We start from the raw sequence: 27,971 nt of genomic DNA on the forward strand, positions 1-27,971 counted from the left end.
TATTTGGGTGCATGCTGGTTTTGGCCAGTGCAGAGGTGTGTGTGTGTGTGTGTGTGTGTGTGTGTGTGTGTGTGTGTGTGTGTGTGTGTGTGTGTGTGTGTGTGTGTGTGTGTGTGTGTGTGTGTGTGTGTGTATGTATTGGTCTTCACGATGGGTGGTTAATCCTCTTACTGTTATATTGTAATATAGGCTCCAGACAATGGCATCTGCCTATTCCCCCCAATACACTCACACACACACACACACACACACGCACACGCACACACACACACACTGCCCACCGCCATTTCTATTATTTTCTTCCTCTTCCCACCAGACAGCCTAACACACACATAATTTTCATGTTGCCTTTGCTCCAATACATTTTGCTATCTTTCCCTCTATCACCCTAAATAGTGTAACATGTAATCACTTCTCTGTGACACTAATCCACTTTCCTGTTTTTCTTTTCCCTTTTCTGTCACAAACATCTAACAAAATGGCCCGTGGAAGGCTGACTACCCACTCTCTTGCTAAACAGGATTATGTCAGATACATTATGAAATAATTAAGACCAAATGCTCTGTTCATGGTGAACAAACTGCAGTTTCTCTCATAACTCATTGAATCGGTAGTGAATCGATCCCTGCTCCTGCTGTGAGCAGCATCCTGCTTTTCCTCATCAATTATCCCTCAGAAAACACCACAATCCAAACTGAGTCCATTCCTCACATCCCCACTCTCAATGACAGAAGAGTAGGAATTTGTATAAGACGGAGCTGGCAGAGGGAGAGAGGGAAAGATAGAGGAGGGGACAGACGACACAAGAGGGGAATAGAGAGAGAGGGTATGTGTGTGTGATGGGATATAGACGATGGACAGAGATGGGTAAGCATTGAAGAGAGGGAGCTGGAGAGTGGTGGAGATAGAGAAACAGAAAAATGTTCACTGATGCACTGCCAAACAGAGCAGAACGAAATTGCTTCTGCACCCGCCTACCCCCCCTACACACAAACACACACACACACACACACACAATAATACACACTTATCTGCCATGATAAATACACACAAGCACGTATATCTTATCTTTTCACTCTCACTCTTCCTCTAGCGATTGAATTAATTCCAGTATTTGGCTTTTTACAGGCAGAATAGGTTAGTTTTCAGACTGTATGGGGAGGAAAGAAATATTTTCTAGCGTAGGACGAACAGATGGATCTTACTGAGAAGCAGAGTGGAAGAATAGCACACCTAAGTTGACGCCAAGCTCTGTGCGTGCATGTGTTTGTGCATGTTGTTGATCAGGCCACGTTGGTTTTTCCATCCTGTGTTCCTGTGTTGAACAGTGAGGGGTGGACAGGATGTCCAAATCCCCTCCAGTGCATACTCTGCGTGTCTGTGAGTGTGTGTCCAATGTTGTAACATCCACTCTAGGTAGAAGAAAAGGCTGCTTATAAAACTATATCTAAACCCATGAAGCCTACAATATGGCACAAGTTCCCCACCTAGGGGTCATGGCCCTCACAAGAGTTCACAGGATAAATTTAAATGGTCTGGAGATGATCAACAAAATGGAAAGCAGGAGAAACATGTTTTTTAAGCCTTTCTTCTTGTGAGTTACTGGATAGTTTCACTTTTCAGGCCTTGAATATTCAAATAAGGAAAGTCAGGGAGACGGAGGGGAAGACATGCAGCAAAGGGCTGGACTCAGGGCCGGACCTCTGTGGTTAGGATTAAGCCTTTATGGTACATGCCAGCCAGGTGAGTCACCGGGGCACCTTCCATTGTTGTTTTACTTTCTTTCTTGTTTTACCTCCAGTGTGATTGTCTGTCCCGCCCTAATGTGTTACACCTGTGTCCAATTACCCCTGCCTTCTTGGTGTATTTAAGTCTGTCTTCCCCTCTGTCTTTGTCACTTTGTCTGTTTTGCGCCTGTTTGTATCTGCTGTCCTGTTTCCCCTCAAGCTCCCATTTTATTCTTAGTTTGGAATACTTGGATTTGGATTTTTTATTTTTTCAGGGTTTTCTTGTCTCTGCCTGATCTTCAGTTCTTTTTCATCTTTTAAGTAAGTCTTCTGTTGTTTTCTTAATTACACCATCGAACATTACCTGCCAGTATTTGTGTCTGCATTTGTGTCCATGCATCTTAAATTATATCAAATAGAAATTATTCATTTTGTTAGGCAGGTTAGGTTTAGTATCTAAGGTAAGTATCAGTATCTTACTTGCTTATTTTGAACGAGTAAGAATGAAACTGAAAGGGCATTACAACAGTGTTTTCTTACTGTGTCAAAAAAATGGCACAAATAAGCTTCATCTGAAAATAGGGTCAAATTACATTAGTGTACATGAAAAGTTACCTGAAATGTATTAAAATAAATAGATTGTACAGAAGGACTGAATATTTCTGCACCTGTAAGCGTTCAGATATACTGCAGAACTGGACTTACTGGACAGACTGGGTCATCACAGGCGACAACATATTTTGTAAATAGAAAAGAGTGGATAACATATTCAGTTTCAGTTTTGAATAGATTCATGAGGACAGTCAGGTGTTGCTGAATCACACTGCAGTCCAACTGAAGAGGAATGCTGTAACCTTTCATGTAGGAATGTGGTAATGTGGTTGTGACACTAAATAAAAAAACTTCACAGTGGATCTGACAGTATTCTGTATCTGTTCCAGGAATACTTCTGCAGAGAGACAATCAGGATGGTTCTGAATGTGTAAGTGATTAACCTTCCACTAGGTTCTGATCATACAGGTGGTGGAGGGGGTGAAGGTCATTTTCAAGCACCATTCATGTGTGGGGCAGAACAGAACAGTTTTCTCATTTTAAAATTGTGACATGATTTTGTTTATGTTGCCACATTGTATTTGAAATTGAATTTAACAAAATCAGTATCAGTAATCGGTAATGTATAAAGTGTGGAGAGAAAGATGACATTTTGAACAAAGCAGTAATTTGACTTTTGTTTTGAAGAGAGTTCCTAGACGACTATATCAATCAATGAGTCACTGAATAGTCTAACCATTACATAATTCTTAACCATAAAATAAAAATACAGAGTGTCTTACTGTAATACACAAAAACAAATGGACACAATATTCTCATCCTCTTCTGAATAGCTGTTGTGTGTCGTCGCTCACTCCTTTTCAGGCAGGGTTTTACTCTGACTTTCAAAAAGATTGGTTTGGACATTGGGATCGCATATTTGACAATGTCGCCCACTTTTATGGTTGTAACAGCAGCAGTACTTGTGGGAACTGCAGGATATCTTTACGCAAGGAATAGTAAGTGATTCAAAACATTTTCTAAAAGAGGCTTCTCTTGTCTGATAAATGGGCATTTAAATGTTGCAGCTTTATGTCTCAAGTATTCAAATCGTTTTTTTTCTTTCAGGAAATAATCACCACAAAAACGAGTAGAAGAACTGGCATGGACTTGTCTTCTTCTTCAACTTAATGATATTCATGTCTAAGTAAGATTTTGAAGAAAATTTCTGAATGAACAACTTCAAGCTTACTTGATTTATATAACATTGTGTTGGTTGCTTGCAAACAGTAAAATGGCACTGATCCATTTTTGTTTAAATGCAAACAACCTGATCCGGTGATCACATACCACACAGCTCTTTATCCACCATTTTAAAAAGGCCATTAAATTATCATTAAATACATTTAGGTAATTTAATAGTTAAATTACCATTAAATACATTTAGGTAATTTAATGGTTTCTATAGGTTTCTCCACTCTCAACCTCCAGCTTTTCCTAGAAAGTATAATTAAAAAAAAAAAAAAAAAGTACAAACAAAAGTTGTTTATCTTGATGACACACCCTGAACCAAAATTACAGGGTATTACACCCCTCAACTTAACTCAGTTAAACTGGAGCTGATTTTAGACTATACTGAATTAATAGGTTTTATAGAAGTAGTATTGTATCACCTGTTCATATAAGGAAAGACAACTGCTAAAGCAAATAAATGGCTTTTCTCCTTAGTCTGTTTCTATGAGGCTGTAGCAGGTATAATGTTTAACTTACTATGTTTAGTCTTAATTCAGTCTGTTAACATGCTAACAACTGCTAGCACAATACAAATAGTAATGTTGATGTGAATGTCATTGGTTACCAAAGTTATTACAATCCACCCTGAAGGGAGCATGCCTTTATCAATTGTCAGGCATGAATAAAATGCATTACTGTCATACTGCAGTGAGTAAATATAGATGCAGGGATAATATCAGTGTTGTTGCCAATTTGGGTGCCACACCTATGTCAGTATTTGTTTTTGATGACCTTAAACTACAGGACAGTGTGAGATGATAAGAGAGCATCAGTCTCCTAGATAAATAAAGTAAATAAATTTGAGAAGCTTTGATGAATATCTGTGCTGCTACTAGGTGATGACAAAGCTTCAGAGTGTGTCAAGCAGCAAAGTGTAGTTGGTCATCTTACCTTCTCCTTCTGCACTGGTGAAGGTGATCAGACAACTGAAGCACCCTGTGCTATTTCCTGTATAAATGGTGGCATTTCTTTGCACTTTATGAATGTAAATCGGTGAGTCTTCCACTTTATATAGGGCATAGCAGTAAAATCACATTGTGGCTGTATGATAAGTAATATTATCAGATGATAACATAAAACACCAAGTGTTGGGGATATTGGGGGTGTGATTCTTGCATGAGAAAACATTCAGAGATATTAAACTCCTGCAATTAGTGGATTCATTCAAGACTATTATTTCATCTTGAATGAGTAAGAATTAAACTTACAGGGCAATATAGTGTGTTCTGTGGCAGAAATGGCATATATAAGATTCATCTTGAAATAAAGTTAAATTACCCCATCTGGCTTTAGTCATTGAAAATGTCATATACTATTATTATACAGACACTCTGAGGACACAAAGACAAGTCTCCCTGGAGCCAAGTAACAACTGCTTAAACAAATAAAAGGCTTTTCTCAAGATGATTGATCCAATCCAACTATGAGTACAGTCTGTCACTTCACTGTTAGAAAAGAAAAAGTTTAGTCTGTTCTAACTCATCTTGAATTAATTCATCTTTTTTTTTCCAGAGAAAAAGCCAAGATGGTGATTGGAATGATCGCACTGAACGTCACTAATTTGATCAAAATGGAAACTAAGATGGCATGTGGATTCAATGCTTTGGTGATACTTGCCCTTGTCTATATGTCTTTTAAGGAGAACCAGGGATCAGTTAAGAAGAAGAAAAACAAGTTCAAAAAAACAAGTTCAGAAAATATAAAGCCCAAGAAAATGCTATAGAGAATTACAATACATACACTGTAAATACACTGTATGCTGACAAGATGCCATGTTCAGAAATGCCTGTAGAAAACTTTGAAAACATTGAATGGATTCTCAGGATGTCAAAAAATAAAATGAATGCATCCCTTTGCTTTGAGGTGTGTTACATTTATACTTTCAGTTTACAAGCTCCACACACTCTGACGGGCAAAATGGAAATGGCAAGCTGACTTTTTAATGTTGTGTAACTGCTGGGCACTGGGAATGTAACATGAAGTCACACCCTGAAAGTAGAAAATAGATTAACATATTTACCCTCAGTGTGCAAACATATCCCAGTAGCTCTATTATGGACACTGTCTAGGGCAGTGGTACCAAAACTGGGGGTCACAACCTTTATAAGGGCTTGATCAATCTGAGGGGGCTCAACACGATTAACAGGGAGGTTCTCTAGCTGAGTCTTTATCTTGTGTTGCCTTCGTGGAGCCCTGAGCTTGACATATAGATCACATCCCGTACCTTATTTCTGTCCTTTGTTTGCCCCGCCCTAATGTGTTACACTTGCTCTGCCTTCCTGGTGTATTTAAGTCTCTGTCTTTGCCAGTTCATCTGTTTTGCTCCTGTTTGTATCTGCTGTGGTTTTCCTGTTTCCACTCGTGCTCCCGTTTCATTCCTCAGTTTGGATTACTGGACTTTGCATCTTAAATTATAACAGATAGATGTTATTCAAGTTAGGTTAGGTTCAGTATCTAGGTAGAGTATCACTATCTTACTTGCTTATTTCACCGGTTACCAAACTTATTACAATCCACCCTGAGGGGAGCATGCCTGTACCAAATGTCAGGCATGAATAAAATGCAGTAGTCGTGCTTCAGTGATTAAGTATAGATGCTGGGACAATAGCAGGGTCATTGCTAATGTGAGCTCAACACCTATAAATTCTATTTCAGTATTTGTGTTTAGAGACTGTCAATTAGCAGAAGCCTATTCTGTGTCTTAATATAGGATTCACAGTGTGAGATGATAAGAGGGCATCAGTCTACCAGAAAGATACAGTAAATAAACTTGAGCAGCTTTGATAAATAGATGCCGAAGCTTCAGAGTTTGTCTAAGAGCAAAGTGCAGTTGGTCATCTTCTTCTGCACTGAGTGAAGGTGATCAGACAACTGTGCCGTTTGGGGGACAGACACTTTGAGGACACAAAGACAAGTCTCCCTGAAGCCAAGTACCAACTGCTGAACCAAATAAAAGGCTTTTCTCAAGATGATTGATTCAATCTCTCTGTGAGTGAAGTCTGTCACTTCACTGTTACTGTCGACATGATGCATTTCTGTGTATAAATACATTTATGTGATCTTTTTGTTATCGTTGTAATTTCCCAGGAGTAAGATGATAGTCGGATGTGGTGCATTAGTAAGCAGCTCAATTCTGATCATTTTAAGTTCTGAATTTGGAATGCTGGGAATAATCATCACATTGATCTTCCTTGGACTCTGCCTGTTCGACAACTGGCATTCTTCAGAGTAAGTCTATATTTGTTCACACTGCTCACACAAACTTTGGTTTCCTCATTGACTTTTGCATTGGATCAAATTACACTGTCTCCCTGCTGGGACACAGTTGTTATTTTCATTGTCTGTGAGATATTAATGAAGTTAGATTTAGAAAAGAAAAAGTTTAGTCTGTTATAACTCATCGTGAATTAATTAATCTAATTTTCCAGAGATAAAGTCAAGATCATCATTGCAATGATCGCACTGAGCATCACTAATTTGATCAGAAATGGAAACTAAGATGGCATGTGGATTCAATTTTTTTGTGATACTCATACTTGCCTCAATGTGTTTGAAGGGAAACCAGAAACCAGTTCAGTAGAAGTACATATAAGGAAGAAAGGAACATGACTGTAATGAAATTAATATCAAGAACTGACTGTTTGTGTAAGTAATTTTACCTTCAATTATGGGTGATGCAGTTCTGTTGATTAGTGGTTGAGTGAAAAAGGGGTTCATTGTTGATAAAATTGGCAATGTGCTTACACATTCAAACAAGCAAAGTGACAGTTACAAGCTTTGATTTAATAATTGTTAAAAAATTTTTGTGTTATGTTATTTCTTGGTCTTGTTTGAATGAACTGATTTAGTTTTTCTCTGAGGCTGCACAGTGGTTCTTTGACTTTAGTATTTAGCTATAATGTTTAATATACCATGTTGACTCTCTTAGCTTAGCGTATTAAAATGCAATGCAATGCATGTAAAAATGATGCTGGAGTGAATGTCATTAGCTGTACAAGTTTGTCTTTACACTAAAGTCCAAATAAAAAATGTGACCTGATGATGGCACCAAATGAAAAGTCTAAGGATCACCAAAGTCATTACAATTCACCCTGAGGGGAAGATGTCTGTACCAAATGTTATAGCATAAATACAGTACTGTCACTGTGACTGTGACTGAACAGGCGGTGTCTGTTTCCCAACTTCTGTTGTCAGCAAATGAGGTCTTCACGATGACTCTTGGGTCATTAGAGTTTTTGCATACATCCACCTTCGGTTTGACAATTGCAGTTGTAGCGGTGATGCCCGCTGTGATCTCCTTTCATGAGTGATTCAATAATCTCTCAAAAAGCTTTTGTTTGAGATTTGAATAAATTGCACTATATTTAAACATTAAAACACAATACACTTCTAAAATATCAGTTTCAATTGTTAATTTCCTGTTTTGTTTTTTTAAAGAGATGAAGATAAAATGAACTTCATTACTCCCACAGGGGGGAGTCTGTAATACCTGGCTGGCAAGTTTATGCTTCTCTAATTAACTTCAAGTATGAGTGGATCAATGGAATCATTACTCAGAATAAAATAAAAATTGTAAACAATCTATGTTTGGGAAGTACATTTTTGCATCGACAACCTTTTTGCTTAATAATACCTCATAGATTTCTTACTGATGGTTGTATTGTAAACATTTTGAACACACGATTTCAGCCATTGTACTGATTCAGTTTAACCTAAATGCAGACTTGAGTTGATGTTGAGAGGCGACACTTCCCCGTGTCAGTTTTTCAAAAGGACAGTTTTAATCACCTCAAATAGTTCTAAATACAACATTCAGTTACTGTTACAGTGAAATAAATCTCTTTGTAATGGAAGATGTTTATCAATTTAATGGCTGCTATGAAGTCCAGCATCCTCCAATTCTCCTTGGAAAGAACCACGTGAGGGAAAGAAAACAACTTGTTTACGTGTGGGACAGAATATTTTTGAAGTCCTGACCTCAGTAACCTAAAAACATTAAGCCTTTAATGGTATTTTCCAGTGTTTGTTAATGCACATTTTGAGTTGCGATATTTTGAACTATCTCATTCACCAAACGGTGATTTCTCGTATATGTGTCAAAACTGACATAATCACACACACCCAGAATGAGCCAGTTGGCCTGGAACAGACAATAAAACAGAAGCTTCATATAAAACAACTTTAATGAGTCGAGTTCAATCTGCAGATTTCTCAACTCTGACATCAGAGCACAAATATTTCAATATTTATAAATGTGTGACTACTGAGGAGTTACAGACTTCAATTTTAAGCAGTTGTTCCTGAAAATTTGCCAGTGTTACATTTTTATGTGTGTGTGTCCTACTTGCAGGAGGACTGCTGTGTGTGTTTGTCTTGTTTTCTGGTTATTTCAGCTGTGGGTAGACGCTGGAGGACCGGGCTGAGCTGGTGCGATCCCATCAGGCTGTGAGGACGGGTCTGTGGAAGAAGAAGTTATTGTCGTCACACCCACGGAATCAGATGAGAATAGCAACAGCATTTTAAACATATGACAACAGCTAAGAATACTCACACATGCCGTTCGGAGCTCCAGGGTGTCGCGGGGCCATCGGCTGGGTATTGCCTCCACTGGGCATCATACGGTTGGGCATGGACTGACCTGAAGAAGAAGGACAGACTAAAATGTTAGGAGTAGGCTCTTAAAAAATTAAGAGCTGAGTGTGAAAATGTGTCTGTAGTCTAACTTGACTTGTGGGTGCACAAAGTCCAAAAATATGTTTGCATGTGTGTGTGTGTGTGTGTGTGTGTGTGTGTGTGCATGTGGCCTGACCAGAATGCTGCAATGTGTATCCCGGCTGCCCCTGCTGCTCCCTCTGCTGGCGGACCTTCATCTCTGCCTGTTTCAGCTGCTCGGTATGAAAAGTCTGTCTCTCTGATAGAAGCTGCTGCCGCTGCTGCTCCAGCTGCATGACACACATACATATAAGACTTGGTGATACGAGATAGGTATGCTACTGTTGCTTCTTGACATAAACCTTGCAGAAAGTTTCATCGTCTTTGTTTTGGCCAGAAGCAGATATTAGGTTCACTCACAGCCTCTTTCTCGCGGTCCATGATGGTCTCCAGCTCCTCAAAGTGTCTCAGTTTGATCTCCAGCTTCTTCATCTGAGTCTCCACCAGCAGAGCCACCAGGGATTTGATCTTCCTCTCTTCTACTGCAGCCAAGTGCTGTGAATACAGGAAGAAAAAGATGGAGACAGTTAGAAGAAAATGAAAACAAAAATGAGTGAGGGACTGGGTGGTAATTGCCCGTGACACGGTTTAGAACAAAAGGAAAATGAAAAAAGTATCAGTTAAGATAAAGAAAACAATGAGGAAGAAGAGAAAAGATACGAGGCGAGAGGAGGTAGAGGAGGGTAGAATAAATTAGGTGTGCCAGAGCGTGGCAGGGATGGAGAGAGAGAGAATAAATGATGAGACTGAAGGGAAGAAAAATAGAAAATCAATAATCAGCGAATAAGGGGTTGGACAGTAATTGATCTAACCATACATGTTGACAGGACACATTTTAAGTAATCACAGTGTTGCAGGTTTATATTATTGCTAGAACTATATCACAGTAGTTGGCCAGTAGTTGACTGGACATAAACACATCTTTGCCACACGCTAGACAAAGAGACATAGCAGAGACTTACAATGAGACCTTAGATATAACTGCAGCCTTCTCTGTTTAGGAGAAATATATTATTTACTTTCTTGCGAGTTGGATGAGAAGACTGATACCACTCTTGGCAACCAGTCAGCTTAGCACAGACTGAAAGTAGGGGGACACACACAGCCTGGCTTTTTTCAAGTCCACTTTTGGATTCAAAAATGATCAAGATTACAATGGACAATGTGTCAATTTTGTTTGTATATTATACTTTTTTTTCTTAAATCAGTACATGGCTGTTACCAACAGAGGCTTGCTGGTGAAGCGATACGCCCTCTATGTCATATTCAATGTATTATACAGAAAACTACTAAGGGCAGATGATTGCATGTCTGAATTTTCTTCTCCTCCATTGCAACATAAAGCAACAATTTTTAATTTTTTAATTTTTTTGTTTTGTTTTTGGCCGGAAAACTGGATAATCTCAGCCTCTGCCAATTATATGTGCAAAGCCAGGTATTGAATTGATGTGCAAAGCCAGGTATTGAATTGGTTTCCGAGATGGTGGCTGTTTTGGTTGCTAGGAGACCTCTGACACAACTGGGAAAAAAAAAAAACTATTTAAAATGACGACCATTGCCTCACTTTATCCTCCTGTGATTGGTCAGTTTTGAAGTGGGAGGGCCGGCTTTACCTTGGCCTTTGTGGCAGCTGAGGCCAGAGCAGCTGCTGCTGCCGTGGTAACGCTGCCCTCCACCAGCTCCAGCTCCATCACTCTCCTCCCCTCGTCCGCATCTCCCTCTCGCCGCACTATGCTCTCGTCATCATCTCCCCTTCCTGGATCATAGACAGAATTTCATGAATATAGCCAGTCATATACACATGCAGTATATATATACAGTAGATACATACTGTACATATTTATATACCATCTCTCTCCTCTCCAAGAATATTTTCCGCATTTTCCCTTTTGACTTGTTCTCCCTCCACTTTTGCCCCACTAGGTTCCACCTTGAGCCCATCCGCCCTTCCAGGGACCTGAAACACACACACACACAGACACAGACAGACACACAGACACAGACACACACACACACAGTAAGCTAGAAAAATCACCAGTAGATACAATAAAACTCTCTCCAAGCTCTTGTTGTTGCATTACCTGATGGGAGGTGGAGTTTGTCTCCATTTTTTCTGCATCCATCGATTCTAAAAGGACAGAGGAAGACAGAAAAAATATGCATCATAGACTGTATAAAGAAACAAATTCAATTGAGGGTGATTATGTGTACATTATATTTAAGTCTTACCTATTTTTTCGGGCTGATTGGACGTTTCAGAAACCTTGTCCACTGAGTCCTCCTGCACTCTGGAAAACTCCTCTGAAGACAAAGATGTAGAATCACAACACACACCCTGAACATATACAGTATACTATCTCAGAACTATACCATAACCTAGACTACACACAAATGCCCTCTCACCCAGTGCCGCCTTAGCTGCAGCTGATGCAACCCGTGGATCCACCACGGATGCCAGGAAGGCCACAGTGCTCATTACGGGATTCTCTGATTGGCTGAAAGGCACAGGCTGGTACGCCAGTGGACCCAGAGAGGCCGAGGAGTCTTCCAGATAAGGGTCTTCTATCGGCAGACGGAGGAAGTGGAGGATACACTCGTCCTGCGTTCTGGAGCCCACGTGCTCAGATACTTTGTTCCAGTCGTCTCTGTAAACCTCTAAGGCCTGAGAGAGACACGGGAGACAGGTGAGGAGGAAAGACAGAAGAACAGGCAGAACATCAGGGCCTATGGAAAAGATTCTCCTAAATCAAAAACAAACCTTTTCCCTTTTAGGGAAGCACTGAGTCATGTGTAAGATCCATGATAGAAAGCCAAAAACATACAGCAAGTGATTTCCTTACCTCTAATAACAAGAGTGTCTCTTGCTCTGTCCATTCCCTTCCTGCACTTGCTCCTTTAGTCTAAAGCAGATGGCATAAGAATATTAATATTATTAATAATAACGATAATTTTTCCTACAACTAATTTCAGAAAGTAATAAAAATAGGGGCTAGAAATATATATAAATGGAAAAAAATATCTATTCTACCAGACACAGTACCAGAATGTGAGAAAAATGAAAACTACAATGTCATTTTAAGTATATTTCTATTGTTACTGTGTAAGACCTTCGGGTGTTTCTTGGCATAGATGTCGGTGCGCAGACCGAAGTTCTGGCAGTCTGAAGGCTTCTCTCTGCTCTTTTCTGGGAAATACAACATGTGCTGCGAGGCGGCCACCTGCAAGAGTGAGAGTGAGCAGCAGAGGCCATCAAGAGGCGTTTCATATCCATCTGTGTTCAGCTCTTGTCACGTGCTATGCGTGTACAGTGCGTGTGTTTTTGTGTTACCTGCAGGGGTTTGTGCTGTAGTGGGGCCAGCCCGGACGGCGTGTCGGCAAGTACGTTGAAATGAGGGGTGGGTGGGGGTCCCATGGGGAGGGGTCTGCTCTCAGCATCCACTTGGTAGTTAATCAAACCCCACTGCTCCAAAAACGCATGAACCCTAGACACAGGTATATATTTTTTTCTTTCTACTGGTTTCACTATAATGCTGGAAAACTCCCGCAACAACAGAAAAAATATAAATATACTGACGAATCAGCATCATGTTGTAATTAAAAATAAAAGCTGCCTTTAAACTGAAGACCCACTAACTACACCAGCGTGTTCCTGCGCAACATTAACAGATTTAATTTGTTAACACATTTACAAACCTGAACGCCTACACACTACACTTAATTTAGCAGATGCAGCAGATGTAGCAAAAACACCCACACACTACGTTATACCTCATGACAGCACAGACGTCTCCGGTGAGGTTGCGTCTGCAGGACGTTGAACTGAGGTATTCCTGGGGGTTGAGCCGGTATGTGTCGATCATGAAGTTGCGGTACGCCAGGTAACTGCAAAGTACAGGAAAGATCACGCTGTTGTTGAGGCATTCTCCCTCATCTTAGTTAATGATGATATCTGAATGTCAGCAATACTCACATTTCTGGAGATTTGGACTTGTTCTTGCCATTAAAGAATTCAGGCAGTGCACGTTTCTCTATTAAGTGAGTGCTGGAACACATGGACACAAAATGTTTTTTTTGGGTTTGGTTGTACTCTCTTGGCGAAAGAGAACAGGTCGGTGTAAGTAAAAGTTTGTGTATCTGTATGTGCTTGTTTACCTGTTGTAATTGAACCAAGATGTGTAGCTTGGTATTATAATGTGATGGGTTTGTTCTGTGATATTGTCCTCTCCCTCTGATAACCGTGGCAACTCTCCTCTTCCCTCTTCATCCTCCTAAACACATACACACAGTGTCAATTCAACAACTTTTTTTACTTTGCTGAATCAAAAATACTAAAATCAATATAGAAACAAACAAAAACATTCTGATTAAAGAAAATTGGCATAATATTTACCCTTCCTGGAAAATCATCCTCCTGTTCATCTGGAAAAGAGACGGTGAAGGATGAAAAATCAAGATGCATTCACACAAAGAAGAGAACAAGTGAATATTAAAATTGTTTTAAAAATGTTTTGATCTAGGAACATTTACACATACTAGTTTCATTTGGAAACATTTCTTATATGCAAGCTTACCCAGGTCAGCCATGGTGCCTCCTTTAACAGGAGTATTCTCACTGTCTTTTTTCAGGTTGACTACAAAGACAGGGTAAGATATTAAAGACATCATGGAGAAGACATGAAATGCATCTGAAAACCTTTTTGAAAAACTTGACTCGTACAAAACATTTTTAGTGAGCTGTCGCTGTCTTTGAGTGTTTTACCATTCTTGGGTAATATGACCTCCTCCATGTTAGGAACAGGCGTAGGGTCCTCCATGTCTTTGGTCAGGTCCTCTTCTGGCTCTTCCTCCTGTTGTCCACGCCTTCTACTGTACACACAAAACAATTGGTCCTGACACCTTGCACGGAAATGCCAAAGCCAGAAGTAAACCCTCATGCTCAGAAGAAACAGTTGTCTCTTACCCCTTCTTTCCTTTCTTTCTGCCTTCAGAGGAAGGAGGAGAGGGGGATCGTCTTCTCTTTTTGGATGGGGTGGACTTTGAGTCCTGGAAGATATGGTAGAGGTAGGTGAAGAAAAAAACCCCAAAGAAAAAAAGAGCGTAAGTGTCTTTGACTGAGCAACAAAGATCAACACCCTTCACATTAAAAAACGAAGGATCAAGGATCACACTTGCTTTCTCTAGTTGAATTAATTGTCCATATTTAAATGATTATTAATAATAGAGAATAGTGTCCTTCTACAAGCCCTCCAGACCTCTTGTGCCTTCAGCCAGACAAACCTGGTCATCTCGGAGGTGAATACGCTGGCGGAGGATTATTGGTACATTCCTCTCATCCACACAATAGTCTTCCTCGTTCATCCACTCGTTGAAAACATCTGTGTCTAGAACCCAACCAGCATGGACCTGGAACAGACAAACACACACAAATATTAAATAAGGAATTCAGGTCTAGAGTATTGTGGGCTGGCCTATCTCATCATTGTCCAAAACTAACACACATCAGATCGCATTATCAGAGGCAAGTTAATCTTGCCCTGGCTTTTTGTCCTTGACAACCATCAGTCTCTCTCTAACGGTAAGTATATCAAACTGCTCAGGAGCAAACAGGAGCAAACACACCCACACTGGATGCCTCAGCAGGTAGGGCCAAGTTAATTTTGAACACTGTTTTGAGTGTGGTATAGAGAGTTGTCAGCCTATCCATGCTCACCCTCCATGGTTTCTCTGGATGTGGTGGCTCTTCAACCTCTCCTTCAACATCACTTGAGGACAGCCAGCTGTCATAACTGTTAAAAAAAGAGACAAAAGACATAATGTGTAAGTGTTCTGATTGTGTGCGAGCACCTACGTGTGTGAGTGTGGGTGCTTGTGCATTACCTGTCAGGGTGCATGCCCCAATGTACCAATACATGCTTGTCTTTTCGAATGACAGGACACATCCATTCATCTGAAAATGGATGTGTATAAAAAAATGTATCAAGTTAAATTGGTACTATACATTTACAACAATAATAAACACACATACTGTGCATGCACAAATTTTAACTGACCTTCCTCTGTAGAAGCAGGTGAGGGATAGACGTGGTGACTGGCAAGCGTTCGGTCCTCAGTGAGTGTACCCTGTGCAAGGACAAACTGTGACCCAGCAGCACTGAGAGGGAACTACATTACCATAGCTACAGTAGTTTTAATCAGTCAGATCAGCCTTAATAAACTTCTAATCTGCATTTCCAGCATAGATTTTCTCTCTTCATTGGTTCTATTGATTTATCCCTAACTCTCTTCTGCAGCACTTTACCTGGTGCTTGGTGATGATATTGGTCAGTCTGCTTGCCAACTCCTGATCAAGAGTGGGTTCCAGATATACCACAGGCAGTGACATACAATTGTTCTGTAGACACACAAAACAGAGGTGCAAGTTTATCAGTGGTGTGTCTTTGGTAGTCTGGTATCTGAATATATGTGTCTCATTGTCACCTGGATCAGTGCCCCTTCAATTGTACCAAACATCTCAACATTCCTCTCTGTTCTTGATGGATTCTGCAAGTCAAATCTTCGCCTGCGAAGGTAGGAAGAGAAACAAAGAGATATTACAGACACAGCAAGACGGAATCAAACAAATGCAGCGCAGGTTTTCCAAGGGAAAATCTATGTGAAATGGTCATGGCACATGAAGCTTGATACCCACCAGCCTTGCTCTGCCTTGAACTTATAGGCAGTGCCAAGAATGTGGCATAGTCCACCCCCTGGTCGCAAGTCCAGGAAGCACTGAGCCTAAAGAGAAACAATAATGATTGCTGTTTATTTTATTTTCTATGTTTTAACCCATTGTGTCATTTTAAGATTTCTAATTTTATAGTGGGACAAAGTGAAACAATGAGAGACAGACTCACAGGCAGTTTGGTGAGAGAAGGACTGGTAGCTTGTCGGCCAAAGGCATCCTCCTGAAACTGGAGCAGCTGTAAAGTGACTGCAGCCAGGGCCTGGCATGATGGAGCATCCACTAACACAAACTGACAGACACACACACATTTTGAAAGGGATATGAAGAGTATAATTTTTAATCAACATGCTTTAAATAAATAATAACACATATAATCTTTAACCTTAACAATGTCTTCCTGCATTCACCGACAGTCTCACGTACGTTAAAGCTGTGTATGGACTGATAAATCGCTTGGATTTTGCAACATTTGTATTTCATCTTGAATAGGTAAATCACTATTCAGTCTCATTACACACATTTTGATAGCCAGTGTAAAGGTAGCGTTATCCAGCATGAGACGTTTGTTTACAGTGTGAGCCATACTAACAGGGGGCGGCTAGCTTGTTAGCTAGCTTCGTAGCCAGCTAACTACCTTTTTGTAGTGCTTCCCGATCCACTGTCGCACCACCTCCAGTTGGGCTAAAGTATCCGGACTCTCCCAGAACCTGGCGGACGGGCTGCTCTCTTTTTTCCGATGCACAGCCACCCCGGAGCTGGTCTGGCTCGTCCCGGGAATCCCGAGGTTTGCTCCTCCGGACATTGTGGCCATAATAAAACGAGACTAATTTTAAACGGGAGAACAAAACTGCTAGCTTTTGTGTTCTCGCTCTGTCTCGCGAGAAGCGGCGTGATTGTCGCAATTCGGTATAAGGGTTTGCTGCATTTTATTTTTTTATTTTTTACATTTTCAAGTATTCTTTAAATTTAAATATCAAAATTTTTGAATCTATAGCATATGCTTAAAATATGCAAACATTTGATTTGATCCACTACAGAAAATACACACATTTGCAAGCTAGGACCTTTACTTTGAAGTGATACATTACAAGGAAGTAACTAGGCAGGAAATGTAAACAGAAGTGAAAAAGTAACACTGGTTAGTATGTAGCAACTCACATATTTTAATGCTGTAATTCAAAACTATCCTTCCAATATTTTTCTGAAAATGCACGTATCAGTTGTCTTCAGTGTTCTGTTGCAGTCTTTCCGTTCTTTAACAGTTTTTGGAAAACAAACTCCTGTCCAGCTGAGGCAGCGAGTTTCTTTTACGTCGCATTCTATAATTGGATATCTGCAAAACCACAGACCCACACACCCTTAGACTAAGCAGACAGTGGAAACTACTCTGTTAGGCACTGAAGCACCAGCACTCTTGTGAGTAACAAGAACTCATACAACCTCTCACTTCATGTTTTCCTAGGCCCTGAGATCCCATGGGTGTCCAGGGTCTGACCACTTATGTTGAGGGGAACAGACAATTTCTCCAAGATGTGAAGTTCAGGGACAGTCGCCTGGTTATTGATGGTTGCAGTCTGTATTTCCGCCTCTACTTTAACCACGGTTTGGACCAGCAGCATGGAGGGGACTATGATGCTTTCGCTCGACTTCTCACCCAGTTCCTCTCTGCGTTGGCTGCCTGCAACATCCAGCCATATGTGGTACTGGATGGAGGTAAAGATACTGTAGAATAACAACCCGATCAAATTCTTGCACCCTATAGGCTACTTCATTTTAGAACTCAACTCCTTACAATCAATAATATTAGTATGTATTTTTATTTGCAAGATACAATTCAAAGCGGTAAAATCTTCAAGATCCTTTCATTTCTTATTTTTTAAAACAATTCAGATTCACACCATCTCAACCAGACAGTCATCCTAACCTGGTAGTAGTTGGTAGTTTATTCTCCATTCTCTTTTATTAAGTCCCACAAAACAACCTTAATTGCTGTTTTATAATCTTGTTCCTCTGTGTCATAACACAGATTTCTAACTGTGAGAATTATATATATTATATTTAGGTTGAGGTGATCAATAGCCCCCCATTTTCTTTCTTTCTTTTTCTTTGACTTAAATAATGACATCAAATGTTTTGGTTAGTATAGACAGTGCTTTGATTAGTGAATTAGATTAAATGACAGCAGTTTGCTCATGTTTGCTAGAAATTGATTAAATGGTTAACTTGATCCTGCACAAAGTCTGAAGTGTGTCTGCAGTTGTAACCCACCCATAATTATGTAATTTGTGTCTTTTTTTTTATGACTATAAGGGATGGACCCCAGTGACAAGAAGTTTGCCACTCTGCGTCAACGTCTGCAGTCCAAGATAAGGGAGGCAGACAATATCTCTCATGGCCGCAGTGGCTCTATTCTCCCCATCCTCACAAGAGATGTCTTCATTCAGGTCCTCAGCCAGAGAAGAATCCCAATATACCAGTGTTCAGCTGAGGCTGACTGGGAGATTGCATGTTTGGCTCACCAGTGGAAGTGCCCAGTTCTGACCAATGACAGTGACTTTTATATCTTTGACCTTCCAGGTGTGGGTAGTGCCAGGACTTTTGTATCCAAATGCCCATTGTAATGCATTGGATTGATTTTTATTATCTTGATTTTGAAGTTGTTCCATATTGTTTTTGTCTTCTGTGTCTCATCTTAGGTGGTTACCTGCCATTCAATTTTTTCCAGTGGACCAACCTTAACGGTAAAGCCTCTCATCACTACATCTCAGCTCGGTGCTACACCACTAACGGCCTTTGTCACTGGTTTGGGGGAATGAACCCGGAGTTGCTACCCTTGTGTGCTGTCCTAACCGGTAATGACTATGGAACTCCAAAAGATGCTGAAACACTGCTTGCTGTGTTAGATGTTGGGAGAGGCGGTGGCAGGGGTAAAGGTAGAGCACCCTCCTCCCGCATCGAGGGCATCCTTATCTGGCTGTCTTCTTTTTCAAGCCCGGCGGAGGCCCTGGAGGAAGTGAGCAGGTTAATGGGGGAGGAAGGTTTTAGGGGGAAGAGAGGACAGAAAGGTGGGCTCAGTTCACAACTGTGGGCAGGTATGCAGGAGTACCACCTCACCCCTCAAAGCTCTCTGGCTTACTGGTTCTCTGGAGGCAAGGCAGCTCCAGGAGGCTGGACCTCTGGGCTCGCACAGCTACCAGGCTGCCTTTCACTGGCTGCAGCAAAAGGGCTTTTGGCCCCCCTGGTGGTGGATGCTCTGGTGATGCATAGGGTCCTGCTCATTCCACAGGTGGAGAACAGCAAACTCTCCAGCAGCCACTGTAGTGCTAGAAAGATACGTCAGGCTATATATGGGATATTACAGCGAACAGGCAGTGTGCAGCTATTGAGGGGACCAGGGGGTGGTGTCCAAGCACAGGATACCATGGTACAAGAAAATTTCAGCCAGGGTATGAGAGGTGGGAGAGGGCGAGGGGGAAGAGCACGAGGAGTTGGTCACAGCAGTGGAGGTAGGGGTCAGGGTATTTTACCCACTCAGCAGGGTGTAAATGTAGGATTTAGAATTGAAAAAGCAGCTGGTGGTGGTACAATGCAGACTCAGGGCCCCAGTGCCCCCATTTGTGTGGAGGAGTACGACCGTTTGGACCTGAACTTGAGGAAAAACCAAGAGGAGGCACATCCGCCGAGAACCCCAATACATCTGGATACACTTGGCCAGGTGAACATAGCAACAAAAATTATTCCTTTTATGTATACCATATTTGTTTTGTCCATTTTCTAAAAGAAAATGTACATTGATTTTATACAGGCTCCTGTGGCTGTTCGTCTCGGTGTCCTGTTAGAAGTCTTAGGAGTGAAGGAGTCTGATCTGGCTGCTGTTCCTCTCCACCTGAGGCTCGCTGTAGCAGTGACAGGCTTCTGGGTACGTGAGGCAATACCTACACCCTCACAGCCCCAGGTCCAGGCTTTGGTGCTGGGCATGGTTTATGGAGAACTGTCCTGGAGCAACCAGCCTGGAGCTACCCATTACCAATATGCTGGTTAGTTGTGTTCTATCTGTCATTTTATTCCACAAGGTTACAGAGACTAAAATGTCCCTCAACAATGAGGCAAATAGTGATCCATCCGTAATGATCTAAAACCTGTTGCTGCTGTGTATCATCCTAGTCCCACAGCTAAACTGGGCTGCGGAGCGCAATGTGTTGTCAGGGCTGGACCGACAACGTGTGAGACCAGGGGAAAGACGGGGCTTGGATGTAGGAGTGGCTCACAGTTTGAGCCAATGGCAGGCCTGCCTCTGGAGTGCACTGTGTCTTAATCAGCTATTGCTGCAGCCGCTGCCTGAACCCCACTTGTCATGGTAAGACACAGGGACATAAAAGAGATAACACTATAATGCAACTATTTTTATTATTGATTAATTAATTATCAGTTATTTTGTTGGTTTGTTCTATAAAATGTCATAAATTGCTATCACAAGATACATTTGTGCTTAATCATTTTCTTAATCAATTAAGTGACTTTATCAATGTTGTTGATAGCTAATTTTGTGGTGATTGGCTAGTCTATTAATTGTTTCAGCACTGATGAGAACATTATATAAATTGCTTTTGGCGAAGGTTCCCAGCGCTTTTCACGTAAGTGTAATTAATACAAGGGTAATAAGGGTTGGTTCACAGAAATGATTAAAAAAAAACAGTTAGTTTTAGTTTTATTTGCAGATGTTTTGAGGTGACTGTCTCTTGATGTTTCTGCTGCCACCTTATTACAATAGAGGATGATGGAATTTCATTTGTGGTGCTTAAAACATCAGAAATCAGCAGCATTTTTGTCTGTGGATTTTCTAGAGTATCTGGGGCTGTGTTTCCAGAAGAGCCCATTGCTGAAGAAATTTTTAAATATAATTTTCAAAGTGAAAATTTAAACTTTACATTCTCCTCCATTTCTTGAGAGTGGACCTGAAACAAATCTCAAACTAACTGCAGATACCACCGTGACAAATGGAAAAATTGTATTTTTGTTCTAATTTGGTTGCCTCCCTTCCCCTCACTGTGCATGTCTCAGGTTGTTCAGTGGTACCTTGGTGCACGGCATCCTCAAGTATTTAAAGGGGGGCCGAGCTGCTGAATCTCTCCTAGCCGGGGGCTCCTTGTCTGGACAACTCTACTCCTCCCTCCTGGATGTTGTGAGGAACTGCAGCTCCAAAGCCCATCCCTCCTCTTCGGCTACAGGCAGAGGGAGGAGAGGCAGAGGCCGTGGAAGGAGAGGAAGAAGGGGAGTTGGCAGAGGAGCACGGGGAAGGGGGCAAGGGACCGAGGACATAAACAACAGGTTTGCTCTCTTGATGAGCGAGGAAGAGTCTGATGATGATTGGTGAAGAGGCGGAGAAAAATGAGCCAATCGATAGTAAGCACTTGCGAGGGGCCAAATGAAGGAGGACATTCCAGTGGTTTATAAAACATGCTCAGGGAATGCTACAGTCATTTTCAAGTGAAGAACAACACCTCTTCGTGTTTACCACTGTGCGTCAACCTTTATAACTGTATTGCACTAATTTAACCTCCCTCAGTGTTAACTACCTGCTTATTATGTTCAAAGTTCTGTTGCCATCTCAAATCATATGATGTCAAAACATATGCATGCAGCTTTTATCAAAGTAGTCAAGTCTCTGTAATTAATGCAATTTTTTCCAACCTGAGGGTTTTATTCACTTACGTCAGCACAAGATTTAAACAGTGAATGTAGAGATGTCTTATTTCATCATTGTTGACCAGAAAGTTGTATGGCAGCTAATGTCATCTTAATGAGCGATATATGAAATTTTATGTCATTTTATCGCAGATGCCTTAATACTGATGCATTTGGTGATCTTGCGTTGTTTACTCATTTTTCTATATAAAAAAAACAACAAAAAAAAACATAAAATCAAACTCAGACGCATGTTTTTTAAAGCATCACATTCAGCTAGTTTTTACTTGTAACCATGTGATTTTGAGAATAAAATGTTTATTAATTCTCTGTAAAGTCAGTTATAAGTTACAGTGCATTACAGAGGCACTGTTATTAAATATATATACACACACAAGATTCAACTATTGATAAATGCAGTATATCTACACTCTGTAACAGTACATCATTAACAAGCTACAAAAACAAAATTACAATAAAATAACAGCTAACTCAAATTCTCAGTTCTCTGACTGTATTCATCAGTATTTTTTCTTTTTTTTAGATTTTTTTCAAAACCAGTTTGGGTATCCATGAGAGAGGGTTGTCTCTTTCATCAAAAGCATCCTTATCCCCTAAAACATGAATTTGTGTATAGTGTCCCACCGGAGCTTTAACATAAGGATCTGCGTTTCAGGTACAGATAAAAGTTAAAAAAGAAATTTGGCTACTGGACATAGTTGAAGAACATAACTACTTAAATACACACATAAATATTTACATTGGCATGAGCTGTCTAGGCAAGACGGACTCTTCCTGAAAGCCAGGTCCTGCTTCATGTAAATCAGCTCCATATACTTTTGGAGGCCTAATGTAGCCACAGCCACAACTCTCATAAAACGTCACAATGTAAAATACAATAAAAGCTCCACCTCATCCTATGAGGATGATGAGGTCGAGGCAGCTGGAGGGGCAGCGGATGCAGTGTGTGACTGAGAGTCTATGAGTTCCATGTCTTCGTCTTCGTTGACTCCACACGTGTCGACCACGCAGATCAGGCAGCTGGTGACGGGAAATGCTCGCACTTTGCTGCAGGTCACCCACCTGAACACGGAAGAAAACTGATTTAGAGACAACATGAAACACGCATGAAGATCAGAACTTTCAGTTAGTGTGTGGGTGATTAGATTTAGTGTTTAAACAAGCTATTGTGTATTTTTATAGATTCCCAGAATTCCCTATGAGTGACAGAATTAATATGTGAAGAACTCCAACTCAGTGTGAACAACTGTTTATCTTTACTAGTAAGAATATTGGTGATGAACACCAAGCTAAATTAACCACACAAAGTAATTCAAGAATTTGTGAATCAGAAACAGCCTGAGCCACAAAAGCGGATCACAATCATTTGTATTGACCAAACAAACAGACAGGAGAGATGTCATGGCACTGGCTGGCATGTCAGTTTAATCATTTTTAAAGTTTCCGCACCACTGCCTGCATCGGTGACTAAGACGTAAGCAATTTCTACTCATGGTGATATCATTTGTTTTATTTTAGTAATATTTTGTTAATACACAAACCTGTCAGTGTCAGTGTGGTACTCCAGGATGTGTCCAAGCCGCCCCACACCCTGGAACCCTGCCAGCACGTAGATGACATCGCCGACTGCCGCGCACTTCACCGTCACACCTCGCCACGGCATCGGCGAGGCAGTGCGCCACTCGTTACTAGCGATGTCGTAGTACTCCACCGAATCCAGTCCACCGACAAAACACACACACACACACACACAAAAGCAGTTTTATACAGACGCCGCTGGCACACTGTTTCACGTACCATGTACTACAGCTACTGTGTTCAACAGTGTTAGTATTATGACAGTTTCAGTTTTATTACCTAGTGCCCCCTGCCCTCCAACAGCATAGATCCTGTTGTTGACCACGACCAGCCCATGGTTCTTCCTGGCCTCTCTCATCCCACACAGCTCCCTCCATCTGAGGACAGGGGGAGGGAGATAAGTGATAAGTGTAGCAGTGCAACACATCATTATGTCATTTACCACTTTTGTGTGTGTATGTGCATACCATTATTGTCAGCTTATAATATTGTAACTCCAATTTAAGATTTTATATCGGTAAAAATCTCCCTGCTTCTTTGTGGAGAAATTCATATGACCTATTTATTTGATGAAAGCCTTTAAAACATATTGGTTACAATAAAAAACATCATTGCCATGTTAAAAAAAAATCCTACTTCATGGACAGTTTTGGGGACAATTGATTTTCACCAAATAAATCAATGTTTATAGGCATATTGGTGTAAATAATAAGGCCAGTATAGATCCATAATGCAACAGTCTCTTCCCTCATATTCCTTTTCTTTATTATTTCCATGCACGCTGCATATAAAGCTTGTTGGGAAAAAGAATGTCTCAGGATTGTGAGCACACACGAACGAACTGTGCATCATTCCTTGGGGTCGTACAGAGCTGTGTGTATGTGCGACTCACTGTTGTGTGTTGGGGTCATACACCTCACAGTTGTTGAGGACCCTGCCAGACACGTTGTTGCCCACTGTTCCTCCACAGACGTAGATGAGCCCGTTAGCCTCCACTGAGCCATGGCTGCAGCGGGCCAACAGCATGCTGGTTTTCACCTGCCACGACTCCGTCCTCGTGTCGTAACATTCAAAAAGGTCCAAGGCTGAGCTACCTGTGGACACACACGTACAGTACGTAACACCGCGATTAGATATTTGCAAAAACGAGTGGTATTTCTCCCATTAAGGATCATCAATATAATTTCCTGTATTTTTTCTAAACCCAAGACACGGAAGTCATAATGAAAATATAAACCACACTGAACTCCAGCTCCCAGATTCCAAGTCCCTCTCTCCCACCTCCCCATGCTCACCCACTTCCGACCCCCCAGATGTGTAGATCTTGCCCTGGGCGGCGCAGGCAGCCAGACTGTCGCGTGGTGTGGGCGGACCCAGCTTGGAGTACCAGCTGTCCTTCAGGACGTTGTAGCAATCCATACGCTTTATTGGGAAGAGCTGTGAGCCGCCCAGGATGTAGACCACATTGTCCCAGAAGACGGCTGTGGCATCCCTGCGCTTCTCGAAGGGGCAGCGGATGTCTGTCCAGCTCGAGTCCTGCATGGAAAGCCAGACTGCCCCTTAACCACTGGCTAATATAATCAAAATAACTATACAAAAATAGTTTACAATGTTCGTGCATCGTGTAATCCGGAAATGGTGAGAAATTGTACTTAAAACTTAAAATTCATGTAAATTAACCTTATGTTTAGCTTTTTGATGATGCTGTAATACTGAACAAGAGTAAATATCCATACGGCATTTTACAGTTCTTGACTTGTGTGATTGCTCCTGTGGGTAAAAATCTGTTTGCATGTGCAGTCTGGCACCTTGGGGTTGAAGTAGCGGCAGGATTGTGGCTGGGAGCCTCCAAACAAAGCGATGCGGTAGTCGTGCTTCTTCCGTCGCGGTCGGCTGCTCTCTCCCAAGTCCTCACGATCCTCCAGAGACAGCAGGTGGTAGCGCATCCCGCCTGAGACAAAAAACACAGACAGTTCCAGAATAACATCACATTTTCACACATAGCAGATGATATCAACCATTTGTGTGCCTTCATGAGTGCAATACACTCCTACTCACTGATGACCATCTTGAGACACTGCGGGTTGTCCTGGATGAGGGGCTCACCCTGCACTGTCTTAGAGAGGAAGGTTTTGGAGACCAAGGGGAAGCGAACACACCCCAGCACCTCCACCATGTACTGCTGTCTATTGCACACATCGTACTTCAGCCAGCGTACTGCTGCGTCATATATCTTTGGGAAGAAATGCAACAACAAAACATTTGTAAACATACGTTATGGGGGATATTCTAACCATTATATTAACCAAGGCTATCAAACACCTTTGTCCTGACGTAATGAATCCCATTCATTTAGTAATCCAAACTATACTTATACTTATACTAGGTTTTTAGGGTCTTTTCCAGATTTCTAGAAAAATTATAGGACAAATTAAATGAAGCATATAGTCAGAGAGTGTCTACATGTGTACCTGAGCCTCAGCACGGACAGTGAGTTTGTCTTGGTGCAGTAGATGTGTGAGCTGTGACACATCCAGTTGCAGGAACTCATCCAGTTTGTAGACTTCAGTGAAGTGGAGCTGGAAGAAGTCCTCTGCTGCTGCCTTCAGCTCAGGACAGTCCATACAGTCTGCAAGGGCTGAAATACCTGCAGGATGACAGAACAAGGATCAGTGTTCTACTCTAATGAGTGACATGATGGGCACACCTAACACCAAAAAGTTATGTTGGAAAAGTAATTTAAATATTTGAATAATATTTGCTTTACATTTAAACAAACAGAAGAGCTCTTTACATACCAGGCTCTTATCCTGTGTAAACAGGCACAAGCACTCAGCTGGAACGTATTGTCCACTTATTATTCAAAAATTGATGTTAGTGAGTCAATAAATGAAGCATCAAATAACTCAACAAATTGTAGGGTAAAAACAAAAGCGATAAGATTTAACCTGGGTAAAGGGTTCTTCTTACCCAGACAGTTTGTTGCATCAATCTGTCCTTTGAGGAACTCTACGCACATCTTCTTCACAGGCTCAATCTGGTACTGGTTGGCTGCATCCAGCAACGACTGGACATTACTGCTGTTCACCGAGATCCTGCCATGCACACACACGCGCACGCGCGCGCACGCACACACACACACACACACACACACACACACACACACACACACACACACACACACACACACACACACAGAGTGCATTTGGCATAAGAAAACAAGAACATAGAAAAAAGAAACAATATGTGCCTTGATAATAACCTCATATTGGCAGCATGAAACCACAGTCGTTTATATAATTTTTAAACTGTAATTCTCATAATTATCCTTCCTTTAAGCCTTCAAGCCTTATGCTCGATTTTAAGCCAAAATTCTTACCGAGCTGTGTAGATAAACTCAATCAACAGCTCAATGATCTCGGGCTCAGCACTCCTGAGCTCCACCTCATGGGACATTGACTCCATCATTCTGGCTGGAGGTGAGGAAAAAGAGGAAGACTCAATAGAAAATAGAAACAACAAACATTACGTGGCAGCATTAAATATTTTTCCTGCCTTGCTTGGCAACAGCTTTATCATAAATATCATGACTGTTTTTTTTAAATTAATAATATTGTATTTTTTTATGTCTACGTAGAGGACCCAGGGTCCTCAGTTATGGTTGCTTTTTTATTCTCTTTGGCTTTGGTGGAAAACAGTACTAATTTAGCTACTTTCAAACATAACTGATTATTTCTGAGCATTTCCCCATCACGTCTCTATGCTTCCTGGAATATGGCAGAAAATATTTTTTTAATATATTTCATATCAATGTCTCTATACTTCCAAGTGGGACGGTTCATGATAATGTGTTTATGTGTGTGCACACTTACTGGTGAACATGAGGCTGAAGAAGTGGCTTGCAGCTGCTAGCACTACTCTGTGGGCAGAAAAGTGTTTCCCCTGAACCACCAGTGTCACATCACAGAGGGTACCCTGAAGAAAACGCACACACACAAACATATATATCAAGTGTCAAGACAGGGTAGGACATACATTTTCATGGCAGTACGCACACTCATATAGCACATGAAAGTTCCTGTTAACACCCTTGTTTAGTGTCTACTCAAACACACATACACACCTGTTTCCTCAGGTTGTTCATGACACCCATGATGCTGGACAGCTGTTTGTACTCCTCTTTGGTGGCACACTTCCTCTCGCTTTTCTTCTTGGAGCTGGACGCCTTCTCTGGAGACGCTATCCCCGTCATGTCAGCCAGGTTAATATTGTCTGTTCGGGTCAATGAAACTACGACACTTTGAGCACCACTGCCAGCAATGTGCAGCTGCGGTCTCTTTGTTGACAGTTGGCTTACCAGCCAAGAGCAGCTTGTTGTGTGTTTTTTTAATGAATTAAAAAGCCGCCAGTTTGACCGCGGCTTCACCTTGAAAGACAGTAGAGATAAAAATGTATACAGATGAACTTGCTGTCATGTGTCGGAATAGTAAAATAATCCGTTAGCGTGGCGTATTTTTTTTAAGCTACAACTCAAATCTTTAGCTTGGGTTGTGGTTTCCTTCTTCTTCTACGGTTCGGATGTGGCTGGATAAAGTCGCGTTCGCCCTCTAGCGACATACGTGACAAATAACACATTGACCTGCAAGTTTGCAGAGATTTAACACAATTTATAGATCTAATAAACACACAGAAACACTTCA

General features: G+C 41.3%; 3 protein-coding genes and 1 long non-coding RNA gene across 7 annotated transcripts; 2 read left to right on the forward strand and 2 right to left on the reverse strand.

Moving 5' to 3' along the window:
• Window positions 1-1,407: 1,407 nt before the first annotated feature.
• LOC130183354 (uncharacterized) lies at window positions 1,408-5,407 on the forward strand. 2 transcript variants are annotated; one of them, XR_008829822.1, is made up of 5 exons: window positions 1,408-1,743; window positions 2,669-2,709; window positions 3,144-3,277; window positions 3,387-3,465; window positions 5,064-5,407. It is a non-coding gene; the product is annotated as an uncharacterized LOC130183354 (long non-coding RNA). The 2 variants fall into 2 exon arrangements; XR_008829821.1 differs by lacking the exon at window positions 1,408-1,743 and adding an exon at window positions 1,788-2,048.
• A 3,309-nt stretch (window positions 5,408-8,716) lies between these two features.
• Window positions 8,717-16,943, reverse strand: smarcc1b (SWI/SNF related, matrix associated, actin dependent regulator of chromatin, subfamily c, member 1b). Of its 2 annotated transcripts, none has more exons than XM_056398813.1 (28): window positions 16,622-16,943; window positions 16,157-16,276; window positions 15,952-16,037; window positions 15,741-15,822; window positions 15,562-15,654; window positions 15,314-15,383; window positions 15,141-15,210; window positions 14,974-15,049; window positions 14,541-14,666; window positions 14,224-14,306; window positions 14,023-14,126; window positions 13,835-13,894; window positions 13,654-13,682; window positions 13,416-13,531; window positions 13,234-13,305; window positions 13,032-13,145; window positions 12,592-12,745; window positions 12,371-12,481; window positions 12,104-12,163; window positions 11,667-11,925; window positions 11,493-11,564; window positions 11,345-11,391; window positions 11,112-11,220; window positions 10,877-11,019; window positions 9,624-9,758; window positions 9,361-9,493; window positions 9,103-9,189; window positions 8,717-9,008 (listed from the first exon to the last, which is right to left on the reverse strand). In XM_056398813.1, the coding sequence occupies exons 1-28, from the start codon at window positions 16,796-16,798 to the stop codon at window positions 8,941-8,943; spliced, it is 2,856 nt and encodes a 951-aa protein (XP_056254788.1). In that variant the 5' UTR covers window positions 16,799-16,943; the 3' UTR covers window positions 8,717-8,940. The 2 variants fall into 2 exon arrangements, with proteins under 2 accessions (XP_056254788.1, XP_056254786.1); XM_056398811.1 differs by having other exon boundaries at window positions 14,023-14,129.
• A 120-nt stretch (window positions 16,944-17,063) lies between these two features.
• On the forward strand, window positions 17,064-22,169 carry aste1b (asteroid homolog 1b). Of its 2 annotated transcripts, XM_056398814.1 has the most exons (7): window positions 17,064-17,125; window positions 17,450-17,700; window positions 18,298-18,564; window positions 18,684-19,702; window positions 19,793-20,024; window positions 20,152-20,344; window positions 21,049-22,169. In XM_056398814.1, the coding sequence occupies exons 2-7, from the start codon at window positions 17,463-17,465 to the stop codon at window positions 21,359-21,361; spliced, it is 2,262 nt and encodes a 753-aa protein (XP_056254789.1). In that variant the 5' UTR covers window positions 17,064-17,125; window positions 17,450-17,462; the 3' UTR covers window positions 21,362-22,169. The 2 variants fall into 2 exon arrangements, with proteins under 2 accessions (XP_056254789.1, XP_056254790.1); XM_056398815.1 differs by lacking the exon at window positions 17,064-17,125 and having other exon boundaries at window positions 17,147-17,700.
• Window positions 21,971-27,817, reverse strand: klhl7 (kelch-like family member 7). The gene is made up of 12 exons (XM_056398816.1): window positions 27,395-27,817; window positions 27,144-27,246; window positions 26,651-26,744; window positions 26,242-26,366; window positions 25,743-25,918; window positions 25,330-25,504; window positions 25,080-25,222; window positions 24,567-24,807; window positions 24,164-24,365; window positions 23,551-23,648; window positions 23,235-23,421; window positions 21,971-22,755 (listed from the first exon to the last, which is right to left on the reverse strand). The coding sequence occupies exons 1-12, from the start codon at window positions 27,521-27,523 to the stop codon at window positions 22,590-22,592; spliced, it is 1,839 nt and encodes a 612-aa protein (XP_056254791.1). The 5' UTR covers window positions 27,524-27,817; the 3' UTR covers window positions 21,971-22,589.
• Between the last annotated feature and the right edge of the window lie 154 nt (window positions 27,818-27,971).

Source organism: Seriola aureovittata, chromosome 16 (genome assembly GCF_021018895.1).
Source record: "Seriola aureovittata isolate HTS-2021-v1 ecotype China chromosome 16, ASM2101889v1, whole genome shotgun sequence".
Lineage (NCBI taxonomy): Eukaryota > Metazoa > Chordata > Actinopteri > Carangiformes > Carangidae > Seriola > Seriola aureovittata.

Bases quoted from the DNA above. Each gene is read 5' to 3' on its own strand.
- smarcc1b (XM_056398811.1), bottom strand. From the start codon at position 16,798: ATGGCCACAATGTCCGGAGGAGCAAACCTCGGGATTCCCGGGACGAGC. The intron at 13,532-13,653 runs GTAAATATTATG...GTATGTGTTTAG, and splicing joins AGGATGATTTTCCAGGAAGG to GAGGATGAAGAGGGAAGAGG. The intron at 9,190-9,360 runs GTCAGGCCACAT...CTTCTTCTTCAG, and splicing joins ATACACATTGCAGCATTCTG to GTCAGTCCATGCCCAACCGT.
- aste1b (XM_056398814.1), top strand. From the start codon at position 17,463: ATGGGTGTCCAGGGTCTGACCACTTATGTTGAGGGGAACAGACAATTT. The intron at 19,703-19,792 runs GTGAACATAGCA...GATTTTATACAG, and splicing joins ATCTGGATACACTTGGCCAG to GCTCCTGTGGCTGTTCGTCT. The intron at 20,025-20,151 runs GTTAGTTGTGTT...GTATCATCCTAG, and splicing joins TACCCATTACCAATATGCTG to TCCCACAGCTAAACTGGGCT.
- klhl7 (XM_056398816.1), bottom strand. From the start codon at position 27,523: ATGACGGGGATAGCGTCTCCAGAGAAGGCGTCCAGCTCCAAGAAGAAA. The intron at 23,422-23,550 runs GTAATAAAACTG...GTGTGTGTTTTG, and splicing joins TGGAGGGCAGGGGGCACTAG to TCGGTGGACTGGATTCGGTG. The intron at 22,756-23,234 runs GTTTGTGTATTA...TTCCGTGTTCAG, and splicing joins TACCACACTGACACTGACAG to GTGGGTGACCTGCAGCAAAG.